Genomic DNA, 27,449 nt, shown 5'->3' on the forward strand with positions numbered 1-27,449 from the left:
TCGTCACTCTATAGAAATAAAATACTGCATTTCTGTACAAGCTGAATACTCGACGTTATCAGAACAAATTTACACTACAACCGCGCGGCTTTGTTTGCTTCAGGCGTTTGTCATGGACACCTAAATTCTGATCAGGGCCCCCGGAATGTTCCAATTAAGGCAAACTACTCTTATACTTTGTGGGTATGCGTTTAAAGTCTTATAAAATTGAACGAATGGAGGTCTCCTCAGCTTTGGATGTGTCGAGAAAAAAAAAAAAGTCGAAATGTGAGTTATTTCCTCTCTCACTACACATGGCTGACTCAGCTAGCATCACAGCCATTAGCTACACAAGCACGTTCTGTAAAAAGTCACATACTCCAAATTGAGGCAAACTACTCTTATACTTTGTCGGTAGGCTTATAACGTCTAATAAAATTGAACGAATGGAGTTCTCAGCTTTGGATGTGTCGAAAAAATGCAAGAAGTCGAAATGTGAGCTATTTCTTCTCTACATATGGCTGACTCACCTAGCATCACAGCCATTATCTATACAAGCACGTTCTGTAAAAAGTCAGTTGATTAAAAAAAAAAGCATGGAATATGAATGACGACATCACATTCAATTTATGTAGTTGTACAAAAATATAGTAAACCGTTTTTATTGTGGGGAAACAACCATATTATAATCACAAATAGAATCATGCACTCACAAATTACAATTCAAGCACAATCTCTTCTATGCTTATTGCTGGCTTTTAGCATTTACACATTGCTGTAGTCTCATTTCTTTACTCAAGCACACTTTGACACCGGTCAATTTCTGACTGTGCTTCTCGTCGATATACTTCATCTTTGACAACACTCCAAAAGAAGAAATCCATTTGGGGTGAGCTGCGCTAATCGTATTGTGGCCAGAAATAAAATGAATACCATAATAAGTATATAAATAAGTCGTTTTAACTACAATTTACTACTTTCACACCCCTGTATTTTCTATTCATTTTAAAATGGTTGCCAATGGTAGTTCAATCTTGTATGTCCTATCCGTTTGGTGAAGTTTGACCTCAGTGAGAGTCTGTTTGGTATTTTGGTGCGTGTATGTGCATGCACTTGTGGTCCGAAAATAAAATACACTGTTGTGCGTGTGTCAGAGGGGGCATTGCTGTGGGGGAATGAGACAGCTTGGAGCATTAGAGCAGCAGCTGTAATTCAGCAGTCCGTCTCTTTCTCACCGCTATCTCAGTCGCTATCTAAGAAGAGTCACTCACTCCTCTCCCGGAGGACAACATTGCAACACGGTTCTGCCTTGATCGTGTGTGTGTTTGTCATGCTGCGCGTGTTCATTCTGTGTGCAGAACGCCTGCAAACGCCGGATGACGACATCAGCGACGCCTACTGCACCGTTACCCATGAAGGTAAGGGTGTGGCTGAGACAGCTGGCAAATGGGATGGAGGTGTGAAATTGACATTCGTCATCACTCTTATTATTATTTGTGTTATAATTGATCCATGCAGTACTGGTCCTCCTCCTCCTGTCAAACAGCTGAGAGGCTATAATTGGAAAGCTGGCATCAGTGTCTCCTGGAGGAGGGGGGTTGGGGGGTCGGTTGGTTGGCACGCTGCCGATTCATCCATGTTATTTGCAGCTTTTTTGTTTAGGTTTTTTTTTTTTTACAAAGGGAGAAAGTTATCGTATCAAAGAATACACAAACACCGATGGCACGGATAAAATCAATGAATAAAAAGGGATGGCTGCACTGCAGTTAGCAGGGGACAGGCGAGGAAGAGAGAACAGGAAATGTTGGGATTTCCTCTGTGTGCGTGTGTGTGTGTTTCGGACACGCTCAATTGTTACCCACTTTTCCTCTGAGTGGGATGCAGTACTGCAGAGAAGCTGCCCCAGTGAGGACTTGTCTCCTTTGTTTTGTTTTGGGTTTTTTTTTAAACTGGCAAGGCAAAGATAAAACACTTTTGATTGTATTTTTGCATGGGATCACCTCCAAGCTTTCACTCCCTTGTAAAAGTTTGTTAGTTCGTTTATTTGTTGTTTGGTATTTGACGTGACCAGTGGCCGATCTTGGCCGGTGATGTAACGATCTCCAGCATCGAAGAGGCCAACTCATTTGAGCTTTTCGACCATGTTACGCTGTGTTGTTCAGCGGGCCAACAACTTGAGGCACTCGGACCCCCTGGCCAGTGTCACCTTTCGAGGTAAGAAGAGGATGGGTACCTGGGGCGAAGCGCAGCCTCCTTTCAATATTCTTCATCTTTAAGAAGCGCTGAGAAAAGATGCTGCGTCACGTTTACCGTATGTTTGTGTTACTGTTGCGGACGCAGCTCCAAAGTCAAAAAACGACCGTGTTTGCTGTCATATTCCCACAAGGTAGTTTCCGATTGTTGGTGAGGTGAGCGCTTCTATTAACTTCCTGCCTTTGTGTGAGCGCCATTTCCTGTCAATGAAGAGCGCCCGCCTCCGTCGTCCAGCCTCATCCCCAAATGCTCTCATACTGGCACCGAGTTGCGTGATGGGACTGAAGGGTTTTCATAGGAAAACCGAGCGGGTTCAACTGAGCGGGTTTCGCGGCGCCGCGGTCAGCGTCTATTCTCGGCCTTGTGAACCCGTGCCAAGCTGAAACCGCCAGGAAGTTGACGCCGTGCTCTGCCACTTCCCGTCCAAGAGACGTCAAGTCCGAATGCGTGCTCTCGGGAGATGGAGACGAAGTTCACCCTCTTGACCCCGCTGAGGAAGGGCGGAGGTGTTTTGTCAAGATAGCTGCTGAGAGTGGAAGTGCACTTACGTGGCTGTTTGTGTGCGTGTTCTCACGGGAAAAACAGGAAAGCAAACCAGCACGAGGAAAAAAAAAAAAAAGGAGTCTTTTCCGCGTACTCAGGTGCATGCAAGATGGATGATTTTCTCTCTTCACTTCCCCAGGGTCTAAGAAGAAGACCAAGGTCATCAAGAACAACCCCAATCCCGTTTGGAACGAGGTGGGCTCTCCAGAACTTCCCGGATGCGAGACTCAACAAGGTCCGTTGACAGCTCTGATGTGAACTTTGACCTCCAGGGCTTTGAATGGGATCTGAAGGGAGTTCCTTTGGACCCAGGAGCTGAGCTTCACTGCGTCGTCAAGGACCATGAGAAGATGGGGCGCAACAGGTGACTACAGCTAACGCTAGCTTTGAAGGAGCCAGCATGTTTGCAGATGTTCCCACAGGAGGCTTGTGTGCAGGTTTCTGGGTGAAAGTCGGCTCGCCGTCAGAGAGGTGCTCAGTTCTCCCAACTTTGCTGCCTCCTTCACCGTCTCTCTGCTGGACACCAAGAGGAACAACACGGGGGTGAGAGAGTTCGCTCCAACCTTCTGTCGGGATTTTTCTGGATTTTAACCATGTCCCCCGCACGCCCCCCCCCGCGTTCACCGTAGGGCTGCTCGATTATGAGAAAAATCAATTATTTGGGGAATAATCGAAATCACGATTATTCAAAAGATCATTTGGTTTGTGGTACAAAACAAGAAAATGTTTAAACGTAAAAAATATAAAGACAAATACATGTAAGTAAGCAAATTCCTTCTGGACCAAACTAAATTCATAACATTAGTTATTATACTGTACAATAAAAAAAGGTGCAAATTTATACATTCAAGTATGATTTCCTTGTGTAAACAAACAGTGCGTTGGATGTAAAGGCATAATGATTATCGTTTTTTTAACGATTATGCCAAGTTTGTAATCGTGGAATGTAATCATCGTAATTGTAATTGAATGTCGATTAATTGCACGTCCCGAGTTCGCTGTATTTGTTTGGTTTTTTTTGCTCGTTTTAGGCCACGCTCACCCTGCAGGTTTCCTACATCCCTCCTCCTGGATCGGCTCCCTTTTTCCAGTGCCCGTCGCTGCCCGAGCCCCTGCCTCACAGCAACCCCAATGTGGAGCTGGACACTGTCACAAGTAAGACGTTTCTCACTCCCACCCACGGCGAGCGTCCGCCTGCCTGTTGACAAACACTTTTCTGATGTCTGTCGGCGCAGTGATCTCACTGGACACGCTGGGCGAGGAGGACACGGAGAGCATGATCATGCTGGACGTCCCGGAGGAGCAGCAGGGTGAGGACGACGGGCGCTCCATGGTGGTGGTCGCCCCTCAGGGGCCTCCGGGCCAGGAGTCGCCCGCCGCCCAGGCCCCCAAACGCTCGCCGCCGTCTCACAACACCCGCGGAGGGCTGAAGAGGAGGCGGCGCGGTGCCAGCAGTCAGCCCAAACCGCTGGCCAACAAGCCGCAGGACATTCAGGTGCGCAAAGAGGCCGCCGGGCGCCTCCTAGTGGCTCGCGCTCACCTTGACGCCGCCCGCGCAGGTTCGCGTGCGGGTCATCCAGGCTCGACAGCTGCCCGGCGTCAACGTCAACCCGGTCGTCAAGGTTACGGTTGCTGGGCAGAGCAGGAGGACCCGCATCCGCAAGGGCAACAACCCGACCTTTGACGAGGTAAAGCGCAACAAAATGCAGCAAGGGCGATTGGTCGAATGCTCAAATCGTTCTGTCCAAATGAATGATCAAAGAGCGTTTTATTATTAGAAAACAATTGGACATGCATAGCACATTAGAAACAGAGTTGAGACTTATCGACAAAGAACCCGCTCCGCCTTCCCATCTGGTCCTGGAGCGCCAAAAGTTTGCCCCGCCGCTGCCCTAACACGAGACATGAAAGCCATGCCGTCAAGTCAGCCCAGTCCATTTTCTGTGTGCAGACTTTCTTCTTGAACTTCTTCGAGACGCCGTCCGACTTGTTCGACGAAGCCGTCTTCATCACGGTGAGTGGCCCGCTGCGCCTCTTTTCTCTCGGCCGCTTGCCAACTGACGGCCCGGCGCTGTGGCCCGACAGGTGTGTGACTCGCGCTCACTCAGGACGGACGCCGTCGTCGGAGAATTCAAGGTGAGCCTGGAGTGGGAGGTCGAAAAGGGGGGCCTTTTGAAAAGCTGAATTTGACGGGTGCTTGCGTCCGCAGCTGGACGTGGGCGCCATCTACAGCGAGCACCGTGAGTAGCCAGGAGCTTGCTCGCCGCCTTGCCAGCCCCGTGAACTAAGCAGCCCTCGTCTTTGCTAGGCCACTGCTACTTGCGGAAGTGGCTGCTCCTCTGTGACCCCGACGACCTGTCTGCTGGGGTCAGAGGTTACCTCAAAGTCAGCCTGTGGGTCTTGGCCGCCGGAGACGAGCCGCCGGTGAGAGGCCAACGCGTTGCTTCTTGAGTGTCCGCATTGTTTCCGAGCTGAGTCTTATGTGGCACATGCCGCTTGACATCAGCCGCGTCGTCCTTCTTTTCATTGAGGCTCAAAACCGACACGAGTTTGACACCTTTGCTTCGAAATGCCGCCTCTCAACGCATCCGACCGGACTTGCCGGTGGACGCGTTTTTCGGGTTTTGTCCCGTTGATGATTCCCGGGCGGACTTTCAGGCGGACAAGCGCGAGTGTGTGGAGGACAAGGAGGACATCGAGGGGAACCTGCTGAGGCCCGCCGGCGTGTCCCTCAGAGGAGCGTCCTTCACTTTAAGGGTCTTCAGGGCCGAGGACCTTCCTCAGAGTGAGTCGCGTGCACGGTGGAGCGGTTGGGGGACGCCGTCAGCTGACATCCTCTCGCCTGCAGTGGACGATGCCTTCATGGATGGAGTGAAACAGATGTTTGGATTCGACAGCAACCGGAAGAACTTGGTGGACCCTCTGGTGGAGATCCATTTTGCTGGCAAAACAGTACGTCCCCGATTTCATTGCCACCTCGCGGATGTCTTGGGCCGTGTCGCGATCCGTAGCTTGAAAACTGATGCGGTCGATCGTTTGAATTTAGGTCTGCACAAAGGTTCTGGAGAAGAATGCCAATCCGCAGTGGCAGCAGAGTCTCACGATGCCCATTCGGGTGAGAAACCGCAGTGTAGGAATGAAATGCGACGAGATGCTCAACAAGGCTTCGCCGTTTCTCGTCCCTTCCACGCAGTTTCCGTCCATGTGCGAGAAGATGAGGATCCGACTTCTTGACTGGTTGACCCTTTTGTTTGGACCGTTTGCATTCGCATCTCTCTAAGTGGCGTAAGATCCTTTGCTTCCCCTCCACAGGGACCGAGCCAGTCACAACGACGTCATCGGCACCACCCACCTCTGTATGTCCAAGATCTCCGCGCCCGGAGGCGAGATTGAGGGTGAGTAGTAAACCTTTGTGTCCTTTTTGGCCTGATGACGCTTAGACAGTCAAGTAGAATTTGCGCTAAGCCCCCGAGAGCAAGATCTTGGAAAAATCCATCGAAATGTGAGACCGGCAAGTCGTTTTTCGCATTTGCATTTCGGGTAAGCTCTTAATCGCTGCTCCTTTCTTCCTCCCTTTACACACTCTGTGAAAAACTTGGTGTCTCCTTTCTCTCTTACCGCCTGTCTCTCTGACTTGCTGTCCATGCTTCAGACGACTTGACCCCGCGGAGCGTCCCCCCTGGCAGTATGTCCTCTGTCCTTTTGACTCTCCTCTCGTCCATTTCCATCAGTTGCCGGCCCGTGAAAACCGGCCAATGTTTTAGGTTTCCGTCCGTCTCTCTGTCCACAGTGGACGACACGCTGGGGTTCCTGCCCACCTTTGGCCCGTGTTTCGTCAACTTGTACGGCAGTCCCAGAGAGTTCAGCACCTTCAACGACCCCCACGAAGCCCTGAATCTCGGAAAAGTAATTTTTTCAACCACACTATTATTGTTTGGACTTTAAGCGGCACTTTGCAAGAATTCGACCTTAATACAAAAAAATGTCACTACTCTTTTGATGAAACTTTGACCTACAAGTAGTTGAATGGGATTTTTGTCATGCCCTGTATCGTTTTTACTGGCACTAAGAAACTTTGAGGAGGATGGAAGCAACCCTGGCACACACACAAAAAAAATACAAATGTCCTGAATTGCTTTACGGCAATCGTCACTTCCTCCTTTCGCTATAAGGACGGAAGTTGATTCAAAACGTCTACGCGCTATTACTGGTGTCATGGCAGAAGCCCCAAAACAAACAAAAAAACAAAAGTATGGTTTGAACAAAATAAGATTCATTAGCTTATCGCTAATCATCTTTGACACAGCCACTGGAAATAGAAATGTCATTCAGTCCAACTTGCAGGCCAGCGTGAGCTCAGGATTTCACCACACGATGGGAAAAGTGGTTGACTTTTGTCAAAACACTACCACTTTAGTCCACATGGCGCCGCCATAATCAACAAAAAAATGACACATGACACAGTGTTGCTTTAAAATTATTTAAAGCAACACTGTGTCATGTGTCATTTTATGCGTACTGGGAATACTCGTAGATGGCAGAAATGCCCGAAAGGTTCCGTGTGTTGATGCGACACGATACTGATGTTTTCAGTACCGTGCAGTATTTATATGACTGTAAAAAGCCGTAGATACGTTCAACTCAAACATCCCCGGTATTCTGGGGCTGCGGTAGGCGAACGGCCGTGTTGCGAGGCGACGGCGTAATAGCAAAAGCACGACGGCGAGAGAGTCCAACATGACACTGACTGAAACACTGCCGCTTTCCGCCGCTCAGGGGGAGGGCGTGGCCTACCGGGGTCGGGTCTTGCTGGAACTGACCACAAAGCTGGTGGACAAAGCCGAGCCCAAAAATGAAGACATCCCGTCGGATGATCTGCTCGTGGTTGAGGTGAGGCGAAGGCAAAGGAAAAAGTCAAAACAGAAGAGACAAAGTCAAATCGAGGAGGAATGTCAAAGTGTTGAAATGTTCCTTTTGGCCCGACAGAAGTTCCTCAGGAAGAGGAAGTTCTCCCTCTTCGTGGCCTTCTACTCTGCCACGCTGCTCCAGGACGTTGAGGACGCAGTCCAGTTTGAGGTCAGCGTGGGCAACTACGGCAACAAGTTTGACTACAGCTGTCTGCCGTTGGCCTCCACCACGCAGTTCAGCCGGGCCGTGTTTGACGGTGGGTCACGTGACCGCAACCTGCCGCCGGCCGCTCGTCTGCTTCCGACTGACGCTGTGTCCGCCCGCGTCATCCAGGTTGTCACTACTATTACCTCCCGTGGGGAAACGTGAAGCCGGTGGTGGTTCTGTCGTCGGCGTGGGAAGATATCGCTCCGAGGATCGAGGCTCTCAACATGCTTTTGGCCGCGCTAGACCGACTGGTGAGCTTTGGCTCGGGCGCGTGGTCATGTCGTTTTCAAGGCCGATACCGATTATGAGTAGTCAGAGTCCGATAACCGATATTTGGAGTCCATATTCATCTTCAGCAAAAAGTCTTGGCGTCAAAATCAAAAAAAATGTTTTTAAATAAAACACTTACACATATTGAAACGTCTTCAAGCATATGTTTATTGAACATTTTTTCAGATTTGCATAAGGTTGATTTTTAAAAAAAATATTATTATTATAAATATTTGTCAATATTTGCTTTGTTGAAAAATTCTAACAAAAAGGGAGCACTCCAGGGTCATCATAATTTCTTCAAAAGTTACATGAAAACTTAAAACAATAGCTGCATATAGTTTTATACAGTTAATAAAGTCCTCCAAAATTAAAAAAAAAAAGATTAAAATTTCACTTCTTTGTTTTGATTTGAAACAAAAACAAAAAGTGCAGAGTGCTCTAAAAAGACCGATGCCGATATTAGTCAAAACACTGAATATCGGAGCCGTTAATCGGTCTGGCCGATAATCGCACTTAGACCTACTCAAACATGTCATCAAAGATGTCTGTTTGTTTTTCTCCGTTTTGTAAACAAAAACGAAAAATTTGACACCCTTGTCAATGTGTGTGCGCGTGCGTGTCCAGGAGGCCAACCTGAAGCGGGTGCAGCTGGAATTGAAGACGGGAAGCGATATGGACGAGCTGGAACTCCGTGTGGTGGAACTGTTGGATCAGGTGATCGCAGACTGCAGGTCAGCTGGAAAAGACGAAGAGAAAGCCATGCTCGTCTTAGCCTTCGTCACAGATTCGATGGATGACAAAAAGACTTCGGTTTGCGACTCTCCAGTCAGGAGCTGCCCTCTCTCCAGCGCTGGCCGTGCGCCACCGCGCTGGACCGCGCACTCCGACACATCCGCTCTCTGCACCTGCAGCAGATCATGGCGGCGGCGCTGGCCCTCAAACACGGACCGGCCACGGAACTTGCCACCGTCATGGAGCAAGCGGAGGACTGGGCCAGCCGACTGAGGTGCTTGGCCGAAGAGGTAGGCGTGCGTCAAGAAAGCTGGCAAAGACAAAGGCTTTGCCGGGGAAAGCTAATCCTGCCTCTCTGCAGCCCCAGAACAGCCTCCCCGACATCGTGATCTGGATGCTGCAGGGCGAGCGAAGGGTGGCCTACCATCGCATTCCGGCACACACCGTCCTCTACTCTGAGCGCCACGCTGGCAAACACTGCGGACAGCTGCAGACCGTCTTCCTCAAAGTGAGAAAAAAAAAACATCAACCTCTTCTCTAAGCCAGTGTTTCCCAACCTGGGTTGTGTCAAGGCGCATATTTTACATGAGAAATATCAAAACCATCCAAAAATCGAAAACAAAAATGTGGATTCCCCCCGCCCCGCTATCCGAGCAAGAAAAAATGAAAGTAAAATTATTCAGGGCAAAAAAAATGAAAGACTTGACCTTCCATGTGTACGCAGCGTACCAGCAAAATGCTGATCCACCATATTTACTTTGGGCTCCACTCGTCGAACCGAGTCTGCTGACCTCACTATCCTCCATGAGCATTTCATAAAAGAAGTCAACCCAAACATTTTTTTTAAAGAATATGTTCTATGCAAGCCAACTAGTTGAAACAAGGCATTCTGATAAATATTGCCTTTGTGGAATAAGTCAATCCACTCGTTTTTAGCCATCTCTGGGGCGGCCATTTTGTCACTTCTGTCCACTGAAAATGACATCACAAGTGCTCAGGGATCAGGTAACAACCAGTCACGGCTCAGCCTCAGAAAGCTGTTGTGATGTCATTTTCAGTGGACAGAAGTGACAAAATGGCCGCCCGACCACATATGGCTAAAAACGGGTGGATTTTGCTGATTAACTGCATATTCCACAAACGCAATATTCATCAGAATGCCGTGTTTCAACTAGTGGGCCTGCATACAACATATTCTTGAAAAAAATGTTTGGATTGCTTTCCCCCTTTAAATGTATTCAGGACCTAAGGCATTCTGTGATTTCTATTACATCCACATAAGTCATTTGTTGGAAGTCCCTGTTTGTCCATCTTTGTGAGCCCAACTTTTTCACAAGCCGTTTAACAATAATGCTCGATGACCCCTGACTAGCCACTGTAGGCCAACCATGGTCGGGAGTCACTGCTCTAACCGTCGTAGGAGGTGACTCACACTTCTGTCCCTGTGGGACAGTATCCACAAGGGGGCGTCGGAGAGGCCAAACTTCCTGGTCAGCTCCGGGTCAAAGTTTGGTTCGGACTGGCTGCCGACGATAAACACTTCAACCTGTACGCTGAGGGAAAGCTGTCGGTGTTTGCAGAAACGGTAAGGTTCATCGTCGGCCTCGTCACGTCGGCGCGGCCGGCTCTCTGGAACACTCTCTTCTTCTCTCCTGGCAGTACGAGAATCAGACTCGGCTCGCCCTGGTGGGCAGCTGGGGGACCACGGGTCTTACTTGCCCCAAGTTCAGTGACGTGACGGGAAGGGTGAAACTGCCCAAGGAGAGTTTCAAACCTTCGCCCGGCTGGACATGGGCCGGGGACTGGTACATAAGTCCCGAGAGGACGTAAGTCTACCGTTACGGCTCCGAGTACAGCACATGGGGAAAAAAATCACTTCATGAATCGTCCGGTTTCAATCCGTCGACAGACTGCTGTTTGATGCGGACGCTGGTCACATGACCTACACGGAGGAAGTCTTTGAAAACCAGATGAGGTTACCCGGCGGCCAGTGGATTGGCATGAACGAGGGATACACCGACGTGGTAGGCGCTACGGAGACCACCAAATGCACACAAGGTCCTCGTTTCTTGCAAATGATTTCGCGGCACCCAAAGTCCCGTTTGTGCGGCAGAATGGGGAGAAGGCCGTGCCCAAAGACGATGTGGAGTGCCCTCCGGGCTGGCTGTGGGAGGAGCCGGAGTGGAGCGAGGACCTCAACAGGGGCGTGGATGACCACGGTGCGTCGGCTTCAAATGCGCGGTGAAGGTGCCTTTTGACGAGCCTCGTTGCGTGACGTGTGGACAGGCTGGGAGTACGGCATCACCATCCCACCGGACCGCCGGCCCAAGTCGTGGGTCCCCGCCGAGAAGATGTACCACACCAACCGCCGAAGGCGCTGGATGCGCACGCGAAGGCGGGACCAGCTCAAGATGGATGCGCTCAGAAAGGTCACTTACTGCAAAGTCCTAAATGCAGCTTCAAGCCATAGTACTCAGTTGTCATATTGAGCTAGATTTTCTTTTAGAAAAGGCCAAAACAATATTCGCCAAAAACAAATTGTGTACGTACACCCCCAATTGACAATCCCGGAAATAGCCACGACGCCACATTGATGAACAGTAGGGATGCAGGTGGAGCATTTTGTGGTTGATGTAACTGGAATTATCCACCAGGTGGTGGTGTAGCTGCACAAATCTACTCGCGACTTGAAGCACTCACACTGCATCTACTGTGGGTAGCAGTGCAAATGGAAAAAAGGACTGATAATAGTAGAACTGCTGTAGTAAAAAGAAATCAATTCAGATGGAAACTTTTCTACCCAAGTAAAAAATGAAATGTTACTGTCAAATATAATCAATGCCTGCTCTCAAACATCTTTTTTAAAGATGTTTCATCATCCGGGGATGGTTGAAAAAAACAATTGAGCCTCTAGTGACAAAATAGTAGATAGGTCTGTGGTCAAACGTAGGGAGCAAAAGTGAAAAAGCAACGCTCACGTAAATTCAAAGTCAAGAAATCCACTGAAATGCGGTAAGATAGGCGAGCTTGTTGACTGAATCGCTCCGCATGGCTTTTGAATGCTTGTGAGCTTTTCCACCGCGCTGGCCTCGCAGCAGCGTCCCGACGAGGCGGCGTGGGAGGGCTGGGAGTACGCCTCGCTGCTGGGCTGGAGGTTCCACCTGAAGCCCAGGAAGACGGACAGCTTCCGGAGGCGGCGCTGGAGGTGCCGCATGGAGCCCCTGGAGAAGACGGGCCCGGCGGCCATCTTTGCTCTGGAGTGCTCCTTGGTGAGACGCGCCCGCCGAGAGCCGAGAGCCGATCGTCCAGGTCGCCTTTGAACCCGCTGCCTGTTGTTCTCGCTCCCACAGAGCAGCGTCGAAGACAAACACGACGACAAGTCCGTCACCACCACCTTCGGAGTCAACAGACCCACCATTTCCTGCTTCTTTGACCGTGAGTAACACCCCCCCCCCCCCCCCCCCCCTCAAAGTGTCGCTCGTCCTCCTCGGCGCCCTGCTCATCTTGCCGTTGTCCCGTTTTTTAGGGGGCACCCGCTACCACCTGCGTTGCTACCTGTACCAAGCCAGGGAGCTGATGGCCATGGACAAGGACAGCTTCTCCGGTATGCTCGTGGCCACTCGTAGCCAAAAATAAAGTGAAAGTGCCCCGACTGGGGCCGCAGCTACTGCAACACGCACTTGGACTTGCATAACTCCTTAAGGCTGTTTGTGTTTCTGTTTACATGAGCTAATGGGCTATTTGAAGAGTTCACCATGAGTGCTGTCTTTCTTCGAACTTCGTGTGTGTGTGTGTATGTGTGTGTGTGTAACATTAGAAGAGTGCCTAAAGAGGAAAGGAATGAAAGAAAGGAAGGACACAAAGATGCAAGGTCATTCGGGGGGTTAATTGAGCACTGGTGGGAAAAAGGCAACATAGCTTCAGTTGATTCCGGCGCTAACGGCTCCTCTGAGACTCTTCCATCGGCCTGGAAAAACAAACAGCCGCGCGCGTCACTGTACCTCTCTGTGAGCGCTTCGGGGTCACGCTGAAACCTCACACTCCACTCGGCCCGCAAAAACGGCGGTTGCTTTTTTTCGTTCTTTTTTTTTTTCTTCTTTTTTTTTTTTTTCTCATTTCAGACCCCTACGCCATCGTGTCTTTCCTCCATCAGTCCCAGAAGACGGTGACGGTGCGAAACACCCTCAATCCCACCTGGGACCAGACGCTCATCTTCTACGATGTGGAGATTTTCGGGGACCCCGAGGCCACGGTGGCCAGCCCGCCGCATGTGGTGGTGGAACTTTATGACCAGGACACATACGTGAGTCGGCACACCAATACGTATGTCCGGTTGTGTTGAGGAAAGGAACGAGTCCGGCTGCAACATGGTCATGCCGCAGGGAGCCGACGAGTTCTTGGGTCGCTGCGTGTGCTCGCCCTCGCTGAGCCGCTCGCCCAGCCTGGCCTGGTTCCCCGTCCGCCTGGCTGACAGAGACGCCGGGGAACTGCTGGCGGCTTTTGAGCTCATCCGCCGGGACAAGGTCGGTGGGCATTTTGGCGGCGTTGGAAGTGTTTGAGGTGCTCATTAATAAATGTCGGCCCACAGCCAGCGGTGCACCACGTTCCAGGACTGGAGGTGACTTGCGCTCAATTCCTCTTCCGTCTTTGTGTTGAGTTGCTTTTCGTTCACATCTTCCTGCTGCGCTTTCCCTCTCAGGCTGACGTTGGCACTTCCAGCCATGTTCTGGATGAGGTAAGAGAAAATTGGGAGGACGGCCTTCCGCTTTTTCGGGGTGCTCGGGCTTCCTCCCGCATTCATACACGTCAGGCTCATGAAAAGCTCCATATCGCTCGTAGCTTTGAATGTGAGTGCGAATGGGACCAAACAAAAACAAAAAAAATCGCCAAAAGTTTCTACACTCAAATATTAATTAGCCCGTGTCCAGTTCCTCACAATTGTAATTATTCCGTGCGGAATGTCAAGTTGATGTCCTGGTTGCCTTTGTGTCTCCCTCAGTTGATGTTCCCGGGATTCCTCTGTGACAGCGCGCAGACATGGGTACGCAAATCAATCGCGATCGTCGGCCAACTGAAGTCACCCTTGCCTGTCCGATGAAACGATTGTTTAGAAATGCTGCCTCCTCCTTTTGGCAGCCAGAGGAGTCGGACCTTCCGTGCCTGCCCCCTCAGAGGGAGCCCAATGTCTTCGTGGTGCCTCAGGGGATCAAACCTGTTCTGCAGAGAACCGCCATCGAGGAACGGCTAAGTGGTTTTTTTTTTGACAACTTGTGGCAACTTCTTGTCACCTTGAAAAAACACCTTACCTGCAAATTGCTTTAAACAGAGATGCTAAAAGGGAAATTGAAACGATTTTCCTGTTAAAAGGGCGCGATAAACGTTGCCAAACACTGATCCAGTCCACAAAGAATAAGCTCCGGCGTGATGTGTTTAGGTGTTGGCATGGGGTGTTCGCAACCTGAAGAGCTTCCAGTTGGCCAGCGTCACCTCCCCCAGCCTGCAGGTGGAGTGCGGCGGCACCAGCGTCCAAAGCTGCGTCATCCGCAGCGTGAAGAAGAAGGCCAACTTTGACGTCAACACCCTCTTCCTCGACGTGGTGAGCGGCAACGGCCGGAGGAGACTGACCTTTCCTTTTTGCCTTTTCATCGCACCTTTTGGAAAAGCCGCAGCCAAATGTGGAAACCTTGCACACTTTTTTTCCAGCCGCACTGCGATCGCTGTTGTCTTATTGTGGCGCCGCGCACTCGCGCATGGAAACATTCTCATCATTTCCCCCTAAACACCCGTCACGCCGCTGCAGTGTGACACTTGCAGCCCCGCGCTGGAAACCTTCACATATTTTCCGCTTCCAGCAGTCCAACTATTGTATGTCGATTCGTTCTGCGTTCGGGTCAACAAGCAGGGTGACTAAGGCGGTGGTCATAATGATGATCTCGCCCCAATTTACCACATCAATGTGTCATCTCAATCGGGGCCTTTTGTGTCGAAAACAAAGCCGTGATTCTGATGTACGAATATCGACAGGTTCAGAAGACCTTCTGACGCCTTCATCGTCGAAGCATTGGTTGTAGTCAATTCAGTTTGCCAACGAAATGAAATCGTGGAATGTCCCGTTGCACGGTGGTTGGCAATGGCTGATTTTGGGCTCTTCATTGTCGCAGAGACTCCCGCTGGCCGATCTCTACATGCCCCCCCTCGTGATCAAGGTCATCGACAACCGTCAGTTTGGCAGGAAGCCCGTGGTGGGCCAGTGCACCATCCGTTCCCTGGAGGAGTACCGCTGCTCGCCCGGGGAGGAGGACCAGGAGGAGGAGAAGAGGGAGCAGGCGGAGGCGGACGAAAGCCGCGGTGAGGCCGCGGCGGGGCCCACGTGCCCCCGTGACGTCATCAACATCCGTGCTTGCGTGTGCGCTTGTTTAGGTCCGATGCCCCGCGTGGTCAGCGGCGACGCCTTCATCAGCGTGGATGACGAGGAGCCGCTCATCGCACATCAGGTCGCGTCGCTCTCGCCAGCAAAAGCTGCGGGCAAATGATTTCCTTGCTGTCCACTCGGTTGCTCTAATCAAACTTTGCACTTGGATTTGTGATATTAACTGAAAGCAACACAAGGGGTTTCACTAATATGCATTAACAAGACCTGGCGCAGCTCCAGGCATGACATGGGACTATTGCGGCCACAAAATACTCCTTTGTCAGTTTCATGTTGCTCCGAAGTCGGACATTGGGTAAGATGCGCTCAATTTGCTCACCCAACTGTCCAGCATTGATGTCAATATTAATTTGCGCATCATGCTCACTTGGAGGCCACAAATGTGTACTTCCTGCACAGCTTCTATCTACTTTGTGGCCACAAATACGCATTTTGTGTGTGCGTGCTATATCCATAATGTGGCCAAAATGACAAATTCTTTTTACGCCCAGGTAATTTCTTCGCTCTGCATGCACTCAATGCTCTATGCCGCTGACCTTATGTGTGTGTTTGTTTGTGTGTGTAGCTTGCAGACGGAGCCGGTTCCGCTATTATTAACCTCTCCGCTTCTAGCTGCAGCCTCCATGTGGGTAACAAACTTGGATCTCGCCTCCTTTGATTCATACACATAAATACAGCGTACATACTCGGTCCATCTCGCCCGTGTGTGAATTGTGAAGAGAAAAGTCACATTCGCGCGGATCTGAACTCTGCATGCTCGTCTGGCCAGTTTACCGCTATAACACAGTAACGCATTTTGAAAAATCAAGTTTTACCCCAAAGAAAAAAAAGCCCATTCGAGTGAATGAGACCTTCAGCAAAAAAGTGGTCTTTGAACGTCACGTCCAAATCCAAAATTTCCACCTTCTGTCTTGCTTCATCTGATTTTATCTTTAATCTCAAACTGTTCCCACGTTTTCAGTACTGCACAAGAAAAGTCCATTTTTTAAAAACATATTTACGACCCCAATTCCACTGAAGTTGTGTAAAATGTCAATAAAAATAGAATGCAGTGATTTGCAAATCATGTTCAAGCTATATTTAAATGATATTATGGAGCGTAGATGATGAATTCCTTCAATTCCTTGCAGTTGTGCGTTGAGGAACTTAAAGTGTTTGACTCTTTTCTCACGCAATTGTTCACAAAGAAGTGAACCACGCGCTCGCCCCATCAATTCAGGGAAGCTCCTTTTCTACTCAATCAGCTTGTTCACCTGTGGGATCTTCCAAACAGCTGTTTGATGAGCATTCCTCAACCTTTTCTGACTTTTTTGCCACCTGTCTCAGCTTTTTTTGCAAGGCGTTGCAGCCATAACATTCGAAGTTCATGATTAGTAGCGAAAAACAATCACATTTATCAGTTTGAACAGGAACTATCTTGTCTTTGTGGTGTATTCATTTACATTTTTTACACAACGTCCCAACTTCAATGGAATTGGGGTTGTCAATCACATTTGAAGTGGTTTCATCAAATGCACCACCATTTAACAGAACAAAATGACACCAGATCTCATTCGTCAGATTTGATCACGACAGTCCCGAGAGGTTGAAAAATTGCCCCCTTTTTTGTTTACGATTCCTCGACCGGCAGCTCCGACATTCGAAGCTCCAAAACATTCTTCAGACTGCAATAAAACGCCACCATGCATGAGTGCCGGCCGCCTACTCGCCGGAGCGAGAAGTGAAGCCCCCGGCGGCCATCTTGCGTTGCCGCACGCTAAGTGCACCTAACTTGAATACAATGAATTTGCCTCAGCGTGTTCACGTTATTTTCTCTCTCTTGGGTGAAAATGCCTCACCAATACGTTTGGGAGAAACTCCAAATGCACATTTCATCGGCCAGAAAGCAATTATACACTTTCTCTCATAAGGAATCTCTCAGAGTGCTGCCCAAAGTAAAGCTAACGTCAGTAAGTCACCATTCACGATACTCTGAATGGTCGATGCAAGCGGTGACGTCCGTGGCTCTCACGACTCCTTACAGGGAGTCAAACACGCACCGACAGGCGTTCTCAGCCAGAACCGAACCAAAGTTGTCAGGAACAACGCAAGATGGCTGACCTAGTCCGGCCTGACCCGCAAGAGGCGACTGGCCGTCCGGGTCATCATTATACGTCCGAGGTGCCAACGTACAGCTGCGACCGGAGAAAATGGCCACCGCCGAACTGGGGGAATTTCCAAGTGCCTAATTGACTCTGTCCTTTAAATTCAGCCCCCCTATTCAAATGCCTTCCACTTGAATGAATTCCCGAGCATGTCAATGCAGTGTCGGCTCTCACCCGATAAACGCACTTTGTAGTTGCGACTTTGATTGCGCAAAGAGGCACGGCTCTGCACCACAGGCAGACAAAAGACGTTAGCTGGGTGCTAACTAGAGGCCGGGCCAATGGAAGGTTTTTATTGATGGCGTTTATTTTCAGTGCGACACTGATGGATCACAGTGCCTGCGCCGAGATGAGGACGGAGGATGGAAGGAGATGAAACACGACACTTCTTACTTTGTGCTCTTGCGGTCGCGGCTCGGCACAAGGAGCGGCGCTCGCGAGGCCAGGCCTTTTGCAAAGCGCCGCGCTGTGCGGTTACGCGCGAAATCGGATCCCCCCGTTCGAGCGGGAGACCATGCTCCTCGTAACATTCTTCCATTTTATTTATCCAAGCCAGGTCAATTAGAAGACTTCGCATGACCCGGACCAGACTACACACGCTCACGCTCACGTTGCATGCGCAAGTACACTTCCTGGCCTGCCGTGCCCCTCCCCCCGCCCGCTCACCAGTAATTGGGGGTGATTTCTTTCTCTCTAAATAGAGATATTTGTTTTATTAAGGGTCCGATATTGAAGCCAGTCAAATTAAAGGCTTGGCTTTCTGTCTGGCTGCAGCCAAAGTCAACAGTGCCGCTACACTGTAGATCCTTTGCACCGCAGACAGTGAGCAAAGAGCGGCTTAAGGAGGGACAAAGTCAATAAAGCAGAAGCACAACGTTAAAAAGGGAGCAGAAAGAGGGAGGACTAATAAGTCATGGCAGCCCCCAAAAAAAAGCAAACACGCTCTCATGGGCTGCTGCTGCTGCTGCTGCTGCTTCTTTCACGGGCTCCATCATGCCGATGATGATGATGATGATGACGAAGAAGACGAGCAGATTTGCCGTCGTCTCATATTTCCTTTCGGCCTTGGAAGCGTTTCAGCGGCTCGTCTGTCGGCGACGTCACCGCCGACACCCCTTTCGATAGCGTCCATGTATGTTCCATATTTGTAATATTGGCAGCGCGTGTTGCTGCGGAGTCGACGTCGGCGCGGCCGGCCCGCAGAGGGCGCCTCAAACGCCACGCGCTGCCCTTTTCCACGCCGCGCCGCGCCGCGCCGGCCTCTCGGAAAAATGAGGAAAGCCGTGGCGTGGCGTTGATGCGCGAGTGTGGGAAAGAGGCGAGAGGGTATCCTACGCCGGGGCCACCCCGCCGTGAGAGCGCTCTTGATCAACGCCGGAGCGCCCACACAAAGGAAAAAGTGGCGCATGAGCATTTGGGCGCTCCTCAGACGGTTGAAGGTTGAAGGTTGGCGGGCCGCGCGGGGGCAAAGCCGAATGTGTGGGTGGCGCTTTGCAGTCGCGGCTTCCACACTTTGACTGTGAGAAAGACGGCCAAAGCGAAAGTGAGATGACTTTTAGTCAACTTGACGACGCTCACGCTCTCATACTGGGAAAATGAGTAACCCCCCCCCAAAAAAAGCGACATAAAAAGCGCACGGCCCGCATCCAAACCGCAAAAAGCCGTCAGTCAACATTTGTCGAGAATGGAAGACGGCGAGCGCGGCCTCACATGACTCATGGCAGCCGCGCTCGCTCGCACTTTACAAGCTTTACTTTCACGCCAGCGCACATTCCAGAACAAAGAGACTTCTTGTTTTCTCCAAGAGCAAACGCTTCATGTGGTTTGAGGAGAAAGTCGGAGAAATGTGTTAACAAGCGACTTCGAACGTGTTTAATCTTCTACTTTGGGACGGCTCCGGCAGAGCTTTCCTTGATTTATCGATTTTTGATTCCGGGCTCAGGTGCGCGGTTTTGCCGCGAGTCGAGCTTTTCCGCCGCTGACCTCTCATTGCGCCCCCACCAGGAAGAAGAGTTGATGGACTGGTGGAGCAAGTTGTATGCTTCCACGGGGGAGACGGACAAGTGCGGGACGTATCTGGAGCGAGGCTCGGACACCCTGCAGGTCGGCGGGCCTTTGGCGCGTCTCCTTTTTTTCTTAGCTGAGCGTCAGGCCATCCGTTGCGATGTCCGTTTTCGCCTTTCGTCCTCAGGTCTACGACAGGGAGTTGGAGAAGGTGGAGGCCTTTGAGGGTCTTTCGGATTTCTGTCAAACCTTCAGGCTGCACCGAGGGAAGACGCAGGCGGCAGGCGAAGATCCTTCGGTGGTGGGCGAGTTCAAGGTGCGTTTCTGGCTGGTCTGCCGACAGTGATGCGGCGGCGCGCTCGTAAACTCCTCGTCGCTGTCGTCGAGCAGGGCATGTTTAAGATCTACGCGCTGCCAGATGACCCCTCGGCCCCGCCGCCGCCCCGAAAGTTCCGGAAGCTTCCTCCCAACGGCGTGGAGGAGTGTTTGGTCCGCGTTTACGTCGTCCAGGCTCGAGGGCTTCAACCAAAAGACGCCAATGGCAAGGTGGGGGGGGGGGGGGGAATTCCCATGCACGTGTCCTGTCTTTGCGTCTCGTTGTTTTGTAGTGCGACCCCTACGTGAGGATCGCGCTCGGAAAGAAGACCATCAATGACCAGGAAAATTACATCCCCTGCACTCTGGAGCCTGTCTTCGGAAAGTAAGTGACGGCTTGACGCTTGGTCTCCAACGTCGCCGGGCCCGTTTGCATTTGCCCTTTCTTGCGCAGGATGTTCGAGTTGAGCTGCTCCCTCCCCCAGGAGAAGGACCTGCGTGTGACGCTGTACGACCACGACGTGCTGACCAAAGACGAGAAGATCGGCGAGACGGTCGTTGACTTGGAGAACCGCTTCCTGTCCAAATACGGAGCCGGCTGCGGCCTGCCGCAGTCGTACTGCCTGTGGGTGTTTGACGCAATCGCAACTGCGCGCCACCGCCGGCGCGGATCACGAGCGCCCCTCCGGCGAGCCGCCTTTCACCCCCTCGTGTCGCCGTTAGCTCGGGGGTGAACCGGTGGCGGGACCAGCTCACGCCCAGGCAGCTGCTGTCCAGACTGTGTGAGCGGCAGAACCTGCGCAAGCCCACCTACCAAAGGGACGCCGTCCTGTTCAGAGGCGTGCAGTACACCGCCGCCGATCTCGGTGAGACGACACTTTTTTTGGGGTGCGCAACGGATCGAGTTGCTTTATCGGGCGAATGTGCGGTTTACAGCCCCGCCTCCTAAAGGCTCATCTCTAAAGCAGACACTCATACATACTGCAATTTCTATCCAATTTATGCCGACGTCGTTGCAATGTGTTTTCAAAGCGTGTGAAATCTTTGGTCATGATTTGTGTCTCGTGTTTAGCGGACGGACACGCGTGCCAGCGGCACCTGGGCCCCATGGAGGAGCGTCTCTCGCTGCACATTCTGAGGCAGACGGGTCTGGTGCCGGAACACGTGGAGAGCCGAGCTCTGTACAACCCGCTGCAGCCCGACATGGAGCAGGTAAGCGCCCGCTGCGCTTTGGCTTTGCGGCTCCTCCTGCCTTCCGATTGATCGGCGCTTCTGCTTTGTCCGTCCTGGCAGGGACGTCTGATGATGTGGGTGGACCTGTTCCCCAAGTCTCTGGGACCACCTGGACCCCCCTTCAACATCACACCGCGCAAGGCCAAGAAGTAAGAACTCGCACAAACTCAAATTCAAATTAAAAAAAAAAAAAAAAAACAACATCACGGCTCACCTAACGTTCACAAGCTGAGCCGTGATTGGTTGTTGCCGGAGCCCTCAACACAAGCGATGCCATTCGTAGTCGACGGCAAGTGGCAAAATGCCTTTTCCAAGCTGCTAATTTGTACATGAAAAATGATAATAATCCGCAAAACATCCACGTTTTACTGCTGGAAATGGCAGCATGAGTAAAGTATCCCTTCAAGTGAACGGCGACAAAAGCGCGGCACACTTGCTCGGGAGTCGCGTTTCTCATGAAGAGACGCGCAGGTTGTTGCTGCGCTGCATCATCTGGAACACCAGCGAGGTCATCCTGGACGACGTCAGCATCAGCGGGGAGAAGATGAGCGACATCTACGTCAAAGGGTAGGCGCCCCCCGCCCGAGATGATGTCATCAAAGCCAGCCCCCGTTGACCTTTGGCCTGCCCGCCTCCTTTGGCTCAGCTGGCTGGACGGCCACGAGCACAACAAGCAAAAGACGGACGTCCACTACCGCTCGCTGGACGGCGACGCCAACTTCAACTACCGATTCGTCTTCCCTTTCCTCTACTTGCCCGCCGAGCAGCTGTGCGTCGTCCACGCGAAGGTGAGCAAGACGACGGCAAAGTGTTTTTTTCAACTGCGCCCTGGGCTGACGCGCTCGTCTGCATCTGCAGGAACATTTCTGGAATGTGGACAAAGCTGAAACTAAACTTGCTCCCAGGCTGACCATTCAGGTGTGGGACAACGACAAGTTTTCCTTCGACGACTACCTTGGTATTTACACACGATGACGAGTGTGCGTGCGCGTGCCTGTGTCACTGTCTGTCAGGAATTGAACCTGCAACCTGCGATGACGTCGACGGGCTCCTCCGTAAAAGCCTCGGTGCAAAGGAAAGCGTATTCCCGGGTGCCGCCAAGATGGTGGAGCTGCTTTTCGGCCCGGCAAACGTCGACCGCGGTCGCTCGCGTGCGATAACCTTGGTGTCGCTTCTCTTTTCCGCCGCGCTGGCAACTCGCGGCGCTCCCGAGCGGAGCTGTCAAACTCCCGCCTTTGCTCAAGCCCGCCGCCGCCCCGGCTCGTCTGTTCTTTCTTTGAGCGAGGATGAGGAGGGCGAGAGGAGGAAGATGAGGAATCCAGATTGTGATCTGTCACCATGTCGGTGCGCCGCGGCCTTTCCTGTCGCTCAGGTTTATTGGGCTCGTACTCGGCGCGGCGGCGCGGCCGCCTCAAAGCATTTCTTCCATTCCGGCCTGTCTCCGGCTCATCAGCGCGACCGCCGCCTTTCTTCATGCGCCCGCTCGGTGCGAGGGTCAGACATTTTCCGAGCGTCGAATGCTCGGCAACCCTGGAAAAACGCTTCCAGCGGACGCGCGGTCTCTCTGCAGTCGTTCATCACGCCGCAATGCCTCCATATTTAACGTCAGCCCCCATCAAAAAGTGCACTAACGTTCACCTCGGGATCCCTCAAAGGTCCGTACATACGGAAAAAGGGGCCGACGCTGATCTCATTTTCCTTCATAATCCATAAAATCATCAGAAACAGCTTTGACCTTTCAAGGGAGACGCGTTTCCAAGTCGGGACGAATTAAACGGCGCGCGGCACGCGGCGCGCCGGCCATCTTGGAAATTCCTGCGGCCGGTCAGGGGAGCAAATGAAAAAAAACGTCAAACGACGCCTTGATGTTGCTTCACTTGTCAGCGTGTCAACAATCAGTTGGTCGGTCCACACAGAAAAAAAAGCAATCAACAACAGCAACACTTGTGACTGTTTTGCGTGATCGTTTTCCTTTTTTCCTGCTTCCTTTATCGTCAGCATTTTCATCTTTTCATGTCATCTCTTGCTTTTGGAGAATTTCGTTGCCTGTGCAAAGCAATACGAACGTGACAATCGACTCGCCTTGCCTTCAGGCCACCTGGCGATAGACCTGAACCGCATGATCCGTCCCGCCAAGTCGCCCGAAAAGTGCAACCTGCGTCTCCTGGAGCAGCCGGCCGACCCGCGGGTCTCTCTGTTTGAGCAGAAGACCGTCAAGGGCTGGTGGCCTTGCGTCCGCGACCAGGACGGACAGAAACTCCTCGCGGTGAGCCAATGAGCGCGCCAAGCGCATCTTGGATGCCGACTAGCTCGTGACACGTTTGTGACGCGTTTGTGACGTGTGGCGGCGCCGCAGGGGAAGGTGGAGATGTCTCTGGAGGTGGTGACGGAGCAAGAAGACGAGGAGAGGCCGGCCGGGCTCGGCCGAGACGAGCCCAACGTCAACCCCCGCCTGGAGGAGCCTCGGTGAGTGCAAACAGGAAAAAAAAAATGTCCTGACATGAGGGATCTTTTCATGGAATTCAAATGATTTGCTCAGGCGTCCCGAGACCTCCTTCCTGTGGTTGTCGTCCCCCTACAAGACCATGCGGTTCATCCTGTGGAGGCGCTACAAGTGGTTCATTGTGCTCTTCCTCATCCTCTTCCTCGTCCTCCTCTTCCTTGGCGTCTTCCTCTACTCCTTCCCGGCAAGTTTAACCAATCAATCACTCATTCCCCACTCGCTCTACTAGGATTTTTTTATATATTGTAGGGGTAGTTTACGAAAATGTCGACTCAAAAGTCCCCATGAATGATTCCAGACGCAGCGCCCACGTTTGGAATCATTCACTCGTTCACTAATCGCAAGATCGGGTTTTCGATATTTACAGTGGACCGGGTCTGGCCCCACAACCGGGAAGAACAAAATGAAATAGAATGCAAAGAAGTAAAAGATTATGTGCACGACTTGGCCACCGGGTGGCAGTATAATAGTCACGCAGGCAATACGTATCGGATCGCAAGCTGAGTATCGGATCGGGACAAAAGTGTATCGTCCCATCCCTATTAAATGCTGTCCTGGTTGACAGTTGAAAAGCTGTAAACAAGTCAACGCGCTCACCCTCCGCCAACATTTTTTTGCTCGGTCCTGGCTGCCATTTACCCGGCGCCGGTCCGGTCTCACATTGAAACGCTGGTAACGCGTAGCCAGAAATGCTCAGCTACGACAGCAGCTTTAGGCCAGTAGGACTACATTTCCCATGATTCGGAGACACGGAAGCAGGACGTAGTTCCAGTATTTGGCGTGGCCTAAAGATATCAGATGGCTGCTAGTGATTAGATGAGAGGATTAGATAGAACATGAATGCAATTGGAAGGAATCTGAATTGAGACAATGAACTGAAAAGCCGACATTCATCCACGCCTAAGGCGCACGTTCCATTTTTGAGAAAGTGCGCCTTTTGATCCGAAAAATGCGGTCGTCGTTTTTTTGTTTGTTTTTTTTTTTTTTTGGGGCAAAAGATAAAGAATATATGCCAGTGACTTTTATGTTGTGTTTTGAAACTGTCTGAAAAAATGACTGGAATGTTTCCACCCCTTCTCACTTAATATTCAAAGAGCATGACAAAACGGCAGCACACTTTCGAGGCTGGTCTCGGAAGCGATTCCCAACGCAGCCTGTTGGGAGTCAAATTGACTCTTTTGTCTCCTGTGTCATGACCCGCAGAACTACGCTGCCATGCGGATGGTGGGCCCGTTGGGACCGGGCCGGCCGGCCCAGTGACCCCGACGAGAATTCTGCCGTCAGAAGCTCGGGTCGTGACTCGCGCTCGCCCTGCCTCGTCTCGTCTGCGTCACGCTCGTCTCCCTGCTGGCGTCTCTCATCTCTCTTTCTGTTTCATGCGCTCCCCTCTCATGTGCGCTCACGCAGCGAGGCGGGCGCAGCGAGAGCAGCCAGCAGAAGCTGAACAGCTGCCACCAAATCGGAGATGGATTCTGATGTTGCGAGCTCCTGCTGCGACGCCTCCGACTCGTTTCGCTGCGGCGAGGAGGAAAAGTGCCAAACGGACTCGTTATTCTCTTTGAACGCCCGTCGCGAGCGCCGCGCAATTGTCAGATCTTCGTTTCCTCTTCCTCTTCCCCTCAGATGTTTCTTTTTTTCTTCCTCATCGCTCCCATCATCATCATCGGCAGCGGCAGCGGCAGCGGCAAAGGTGGATCAAGCCACCGATGGAAAAGTTAGTCTGTGAACTCGACCCGAGTGGAAAAGTTGACTTAGTCGGCAAAGAGCGAGCGAGCGAGCGAGCCTTGTAAACAAAAGTCTCATTGAGTGCTCAAACATTGGAAAGACTTTTGGTATCGAGTCCACGTGCCAGGTCCAAACCCGGCGGCGCTTCTGCCCTCTCGCCGCTTTTGTTACATTGCATTTATCGCCTTCATTTATGCTAACTTATCTCTCGTGCCTTGAGGCTGCTTGAAGCTATTTGAACCAAATACACTGCTCACCCAAAATGGGAGACATTGGGCTATCATCGTTGCAGGTGAATTTCATTTGACCTTCTGTAAACGTTTGAATGTCCAACTGTCAAAATGCCTCGGAAAGTTGCCGCAGTCCAGACACTGGTGTTGTTGACACGCCTGCCAAATTTCAATGATTTCAAAAATTGCCAAGTACGGTTGCTGGAATGTATCCCACCGGGGCTTTTCCACGCCATGACAACGAGGCGCTCTAAAGCGGCGACAGCCCACGCACCGGCTTTCAAAAATGAGCCCCTCCTCGCCCTTCCACTGGTCTCTGCGTGAGGTGTGTGCACTCAAGGCCGACAACGAGGCGCTCTAAAGTCGCCACGCCGGTAGACTGATCTCTGAATTCACCAAACATTGAAAAACAAATTCTGGTCGAAAAAGGAAATGTATTGGTCCATTCGCGGATCAAACAGCTGTTTTCCCATTCAGCAAGTTGCGCCAAAAGTTGTGAAAAATGAAACAGTTGGATATGCGTTCAGAAGTGTAGAGAAGGCCGGATGAAGTTGGCCTGCACCGATGACCGAGTTTTATGTCCATTATCGCTGAAGTTTTGCGCATAGTCTGTCGCCGTGGCGACATGCAGGCACACGCCCTCGCTGTTTTTGTTGTAGCTGTATTGTCAATAAAGTTGGACTTGACAGCACGGGCTCCTGTTCTGAGCTGACCTGCTGGTGAACTCCCGACACAGGAGTCTCGGGAATGATTTGTGTCCGGGGCTCCCGGCGCTCCAAATGAGGCTTCCCGGCCGCCTCGCCTTTCCTCTCCATGCCTGGCGCTACCGCATCCGGCCTCATCCTCGGCCGCTCGCCTCGTCCTTGTCTCGTCTTGGCTTTCGCCCTCGTCCTCGGGGCCTTGTTATGGTCATCGTGAACTGTAGGTGAACTGCCGACCGCAGCGTGTGTGCGCGTGTGTTGCGCGGTGTGGGTGGGCTGCGGTGGGGATCTGTCTTCGCTCCTCCGGCTCCCATTTTTGTCGACCTTCACCCGCTTTCCTCCTCCTCCTCCTCCTCCTCCTCCTCCGCGGTGTCGCCTCTCCTCCTCGTCCTCCTCGCCGTGTCTTTTCACCTATGAACTCAAGTGTTTTCATTTCTTTTACGCTGCCCTCAAAGTTTTTCCCGCGTGTGTGAAAGGTAGCCACATTTGTTGAAGCTGACCGGCGGTTCGCTTTTAGGGGTCCCCCCCCCCAATGATTTTTATGTGGAGCGTATCTACATTTCGCCTTTAAAGCGATTTAGCATGAAGCTTGTAACAAAACAGGCTTAACTGAAATGTATCGAACGAAACTATTTTCTGTTAAAAAAAAAAAAGACTTGTAATCTTGAGGCGACATATCACGGAACGGCTCCCGCAGAGTGAGGCAGAGCTTCAACAAACACTTTAAGTGTCCAAGGGAGTAAATAGATAATAATAATATATATATATTATTATATAAATTATATAATAATGCTATGCCCTGCTATTTCTTACTTTTAAAATTGGTTAATAATGCAGAAAAATAACAGACCACATCGGGACTGACCAAATAGTAACCATTTAGGAAAAAATGTAAAACTTGATCTTGTTGATGATGTCACACATTCTGGATAGAACAGGTTTTTTTTGTTTTGTTTAAAGCACTAATATGGGTTTGTAAAACCATTTTGAAAATTGTTTATTCATCTCTGTTTTGCCAATTTTCCCCTGCTGTGGTTGAGAACGTATGCCCCACAATCGATGGTCAAGGTTGTGGTGGGAAAAAAGTGTGTTGGTGTCCCTCTGGGTTGCGTTTTAGGAACCTTAAACATCCAAATGATCCGTTTATTATCAGCGTTCCTCCTCTCATTTGCATCCCATTCACACAGATCCATGACGGAGGGGTCAGGCTCCGCCAGATGTGGTGGAAAATGGCTGCGGGCGAGCGCGTTGTTTGGTTCTCACCTCTAA

The 27,449-nt window shown here is 51.2% G+C and overlaps 1 protein-coding gene across 8 annotated transcripts; it reads left to right on the top strand.

Annotated features, from left to right (window-relative positions):
* Nucleotides 1-92: 92 nt before the first annotated feature.
* dysf (dysferlin, limb girdle muscular dystrophy 2B (autosomal recessive)) lies at nt 93-26,170 on the top strand. 8 transcript variants are annotated; one of them, XM_086017604.1, is made up of 58 exons: nt 93-183; nt 1,338-1,397; nt 2,915-2,970; nt 3,048-3,139; nt 3,213-3,318; nt 3,807-3,930; nt 4,011-4,270; nt 4,335-4,463; nt 4,727-4,789; nt 4,861-4,911; nt 4,985-5,015; nt 5,084-5,199; nt 5,434-5,560; nt 5,624-5,727; nt 5,822-5,890; nt 5,969-6,012; nt 6,088-6,170; nt 6,428-6,460; nt 6,566-6,681; nt 7,552-7,665; nt 7,762-7,939; nt 8,017-8,141; nt 8,788-8,894; nt 8,990-9,185; nt 9,257-9,403; nt 10,349-10,480; nt 10,555-10,721; nt 10,805-10,919; nt 11,009-11,114; nt 11,182-11,324; nt 11,991-12,164; nt 12,246-12,330; nt 12,422-12,499; nt 13,017-13,198; nt 13,278-13,418; nt 13,484-13,513; nt 13,595-13,630; nt 13,895-13,936; nt 14,032-14,131; nt 14,328-14,491; nt 15,057-15,243; nt 15,316-15,389; nt 15,891-15,950; nt 19,474-19,572; nt 19,661-19,789; nt 19,864-20,019; nt 20,082-20,173; nt 20,243-20,413; nt 20,512-20,654; nt 20,861-21,000; nt 21,082-21,170; nt 21,493-21,588; nt 21,668-21,809; nt 21,880-21,979; nt 23,115-23,287; nt 23,378-23,487; nt 23,561-23,708; nt 24,728-26,170. In XM_086017604.1, the coding sequence occupies exons 4-58, from the start codon at nt 3,126-3,128 to the stop codon at nt 24,782-24,784; spliced, it is 6,198 nt and encodes a 2,065-aa protein (XP_085873730.1). In that variant the 5' UTR covers nt 93-183; nt 1,338-1,397; nt 2,915-2,970; nt 3,048-3,125; the 3' UTR covers nt 24,785-26,170. The 8 variants fall into 8 exon arrangements, with proteins under 8 accessions (XP_085873730.1, XP_085873721.1, XP_085873683.1 ...); XM_086017595.1 differs by having other exon boundaries at nt 121-267; XM_086017557.1 differs by lacking the exon at nt 93-183 and having other exon boundaries at nt 1,170-1,397.
* Nucleotides 26,171-27,449: the final 1,279 nt, after the last annotated feature.

The sequence above is a fragment of the Filicampus tigris genome, chromosome 2, assembly GCF_054856515.1.
Source record: "Filicampus tigris isolate MCC_2025a chromosome 2, RoL_Ftig_1.0, whole genome shotgun sequence".
NCBI classification, from domain to species: domain Eukaryota; kingdom Metazoa; phylum Chordata; class Actinopteri; order Syngnathiformes; family Syngnathidae; genus Filicampus; species Filicampus tigris.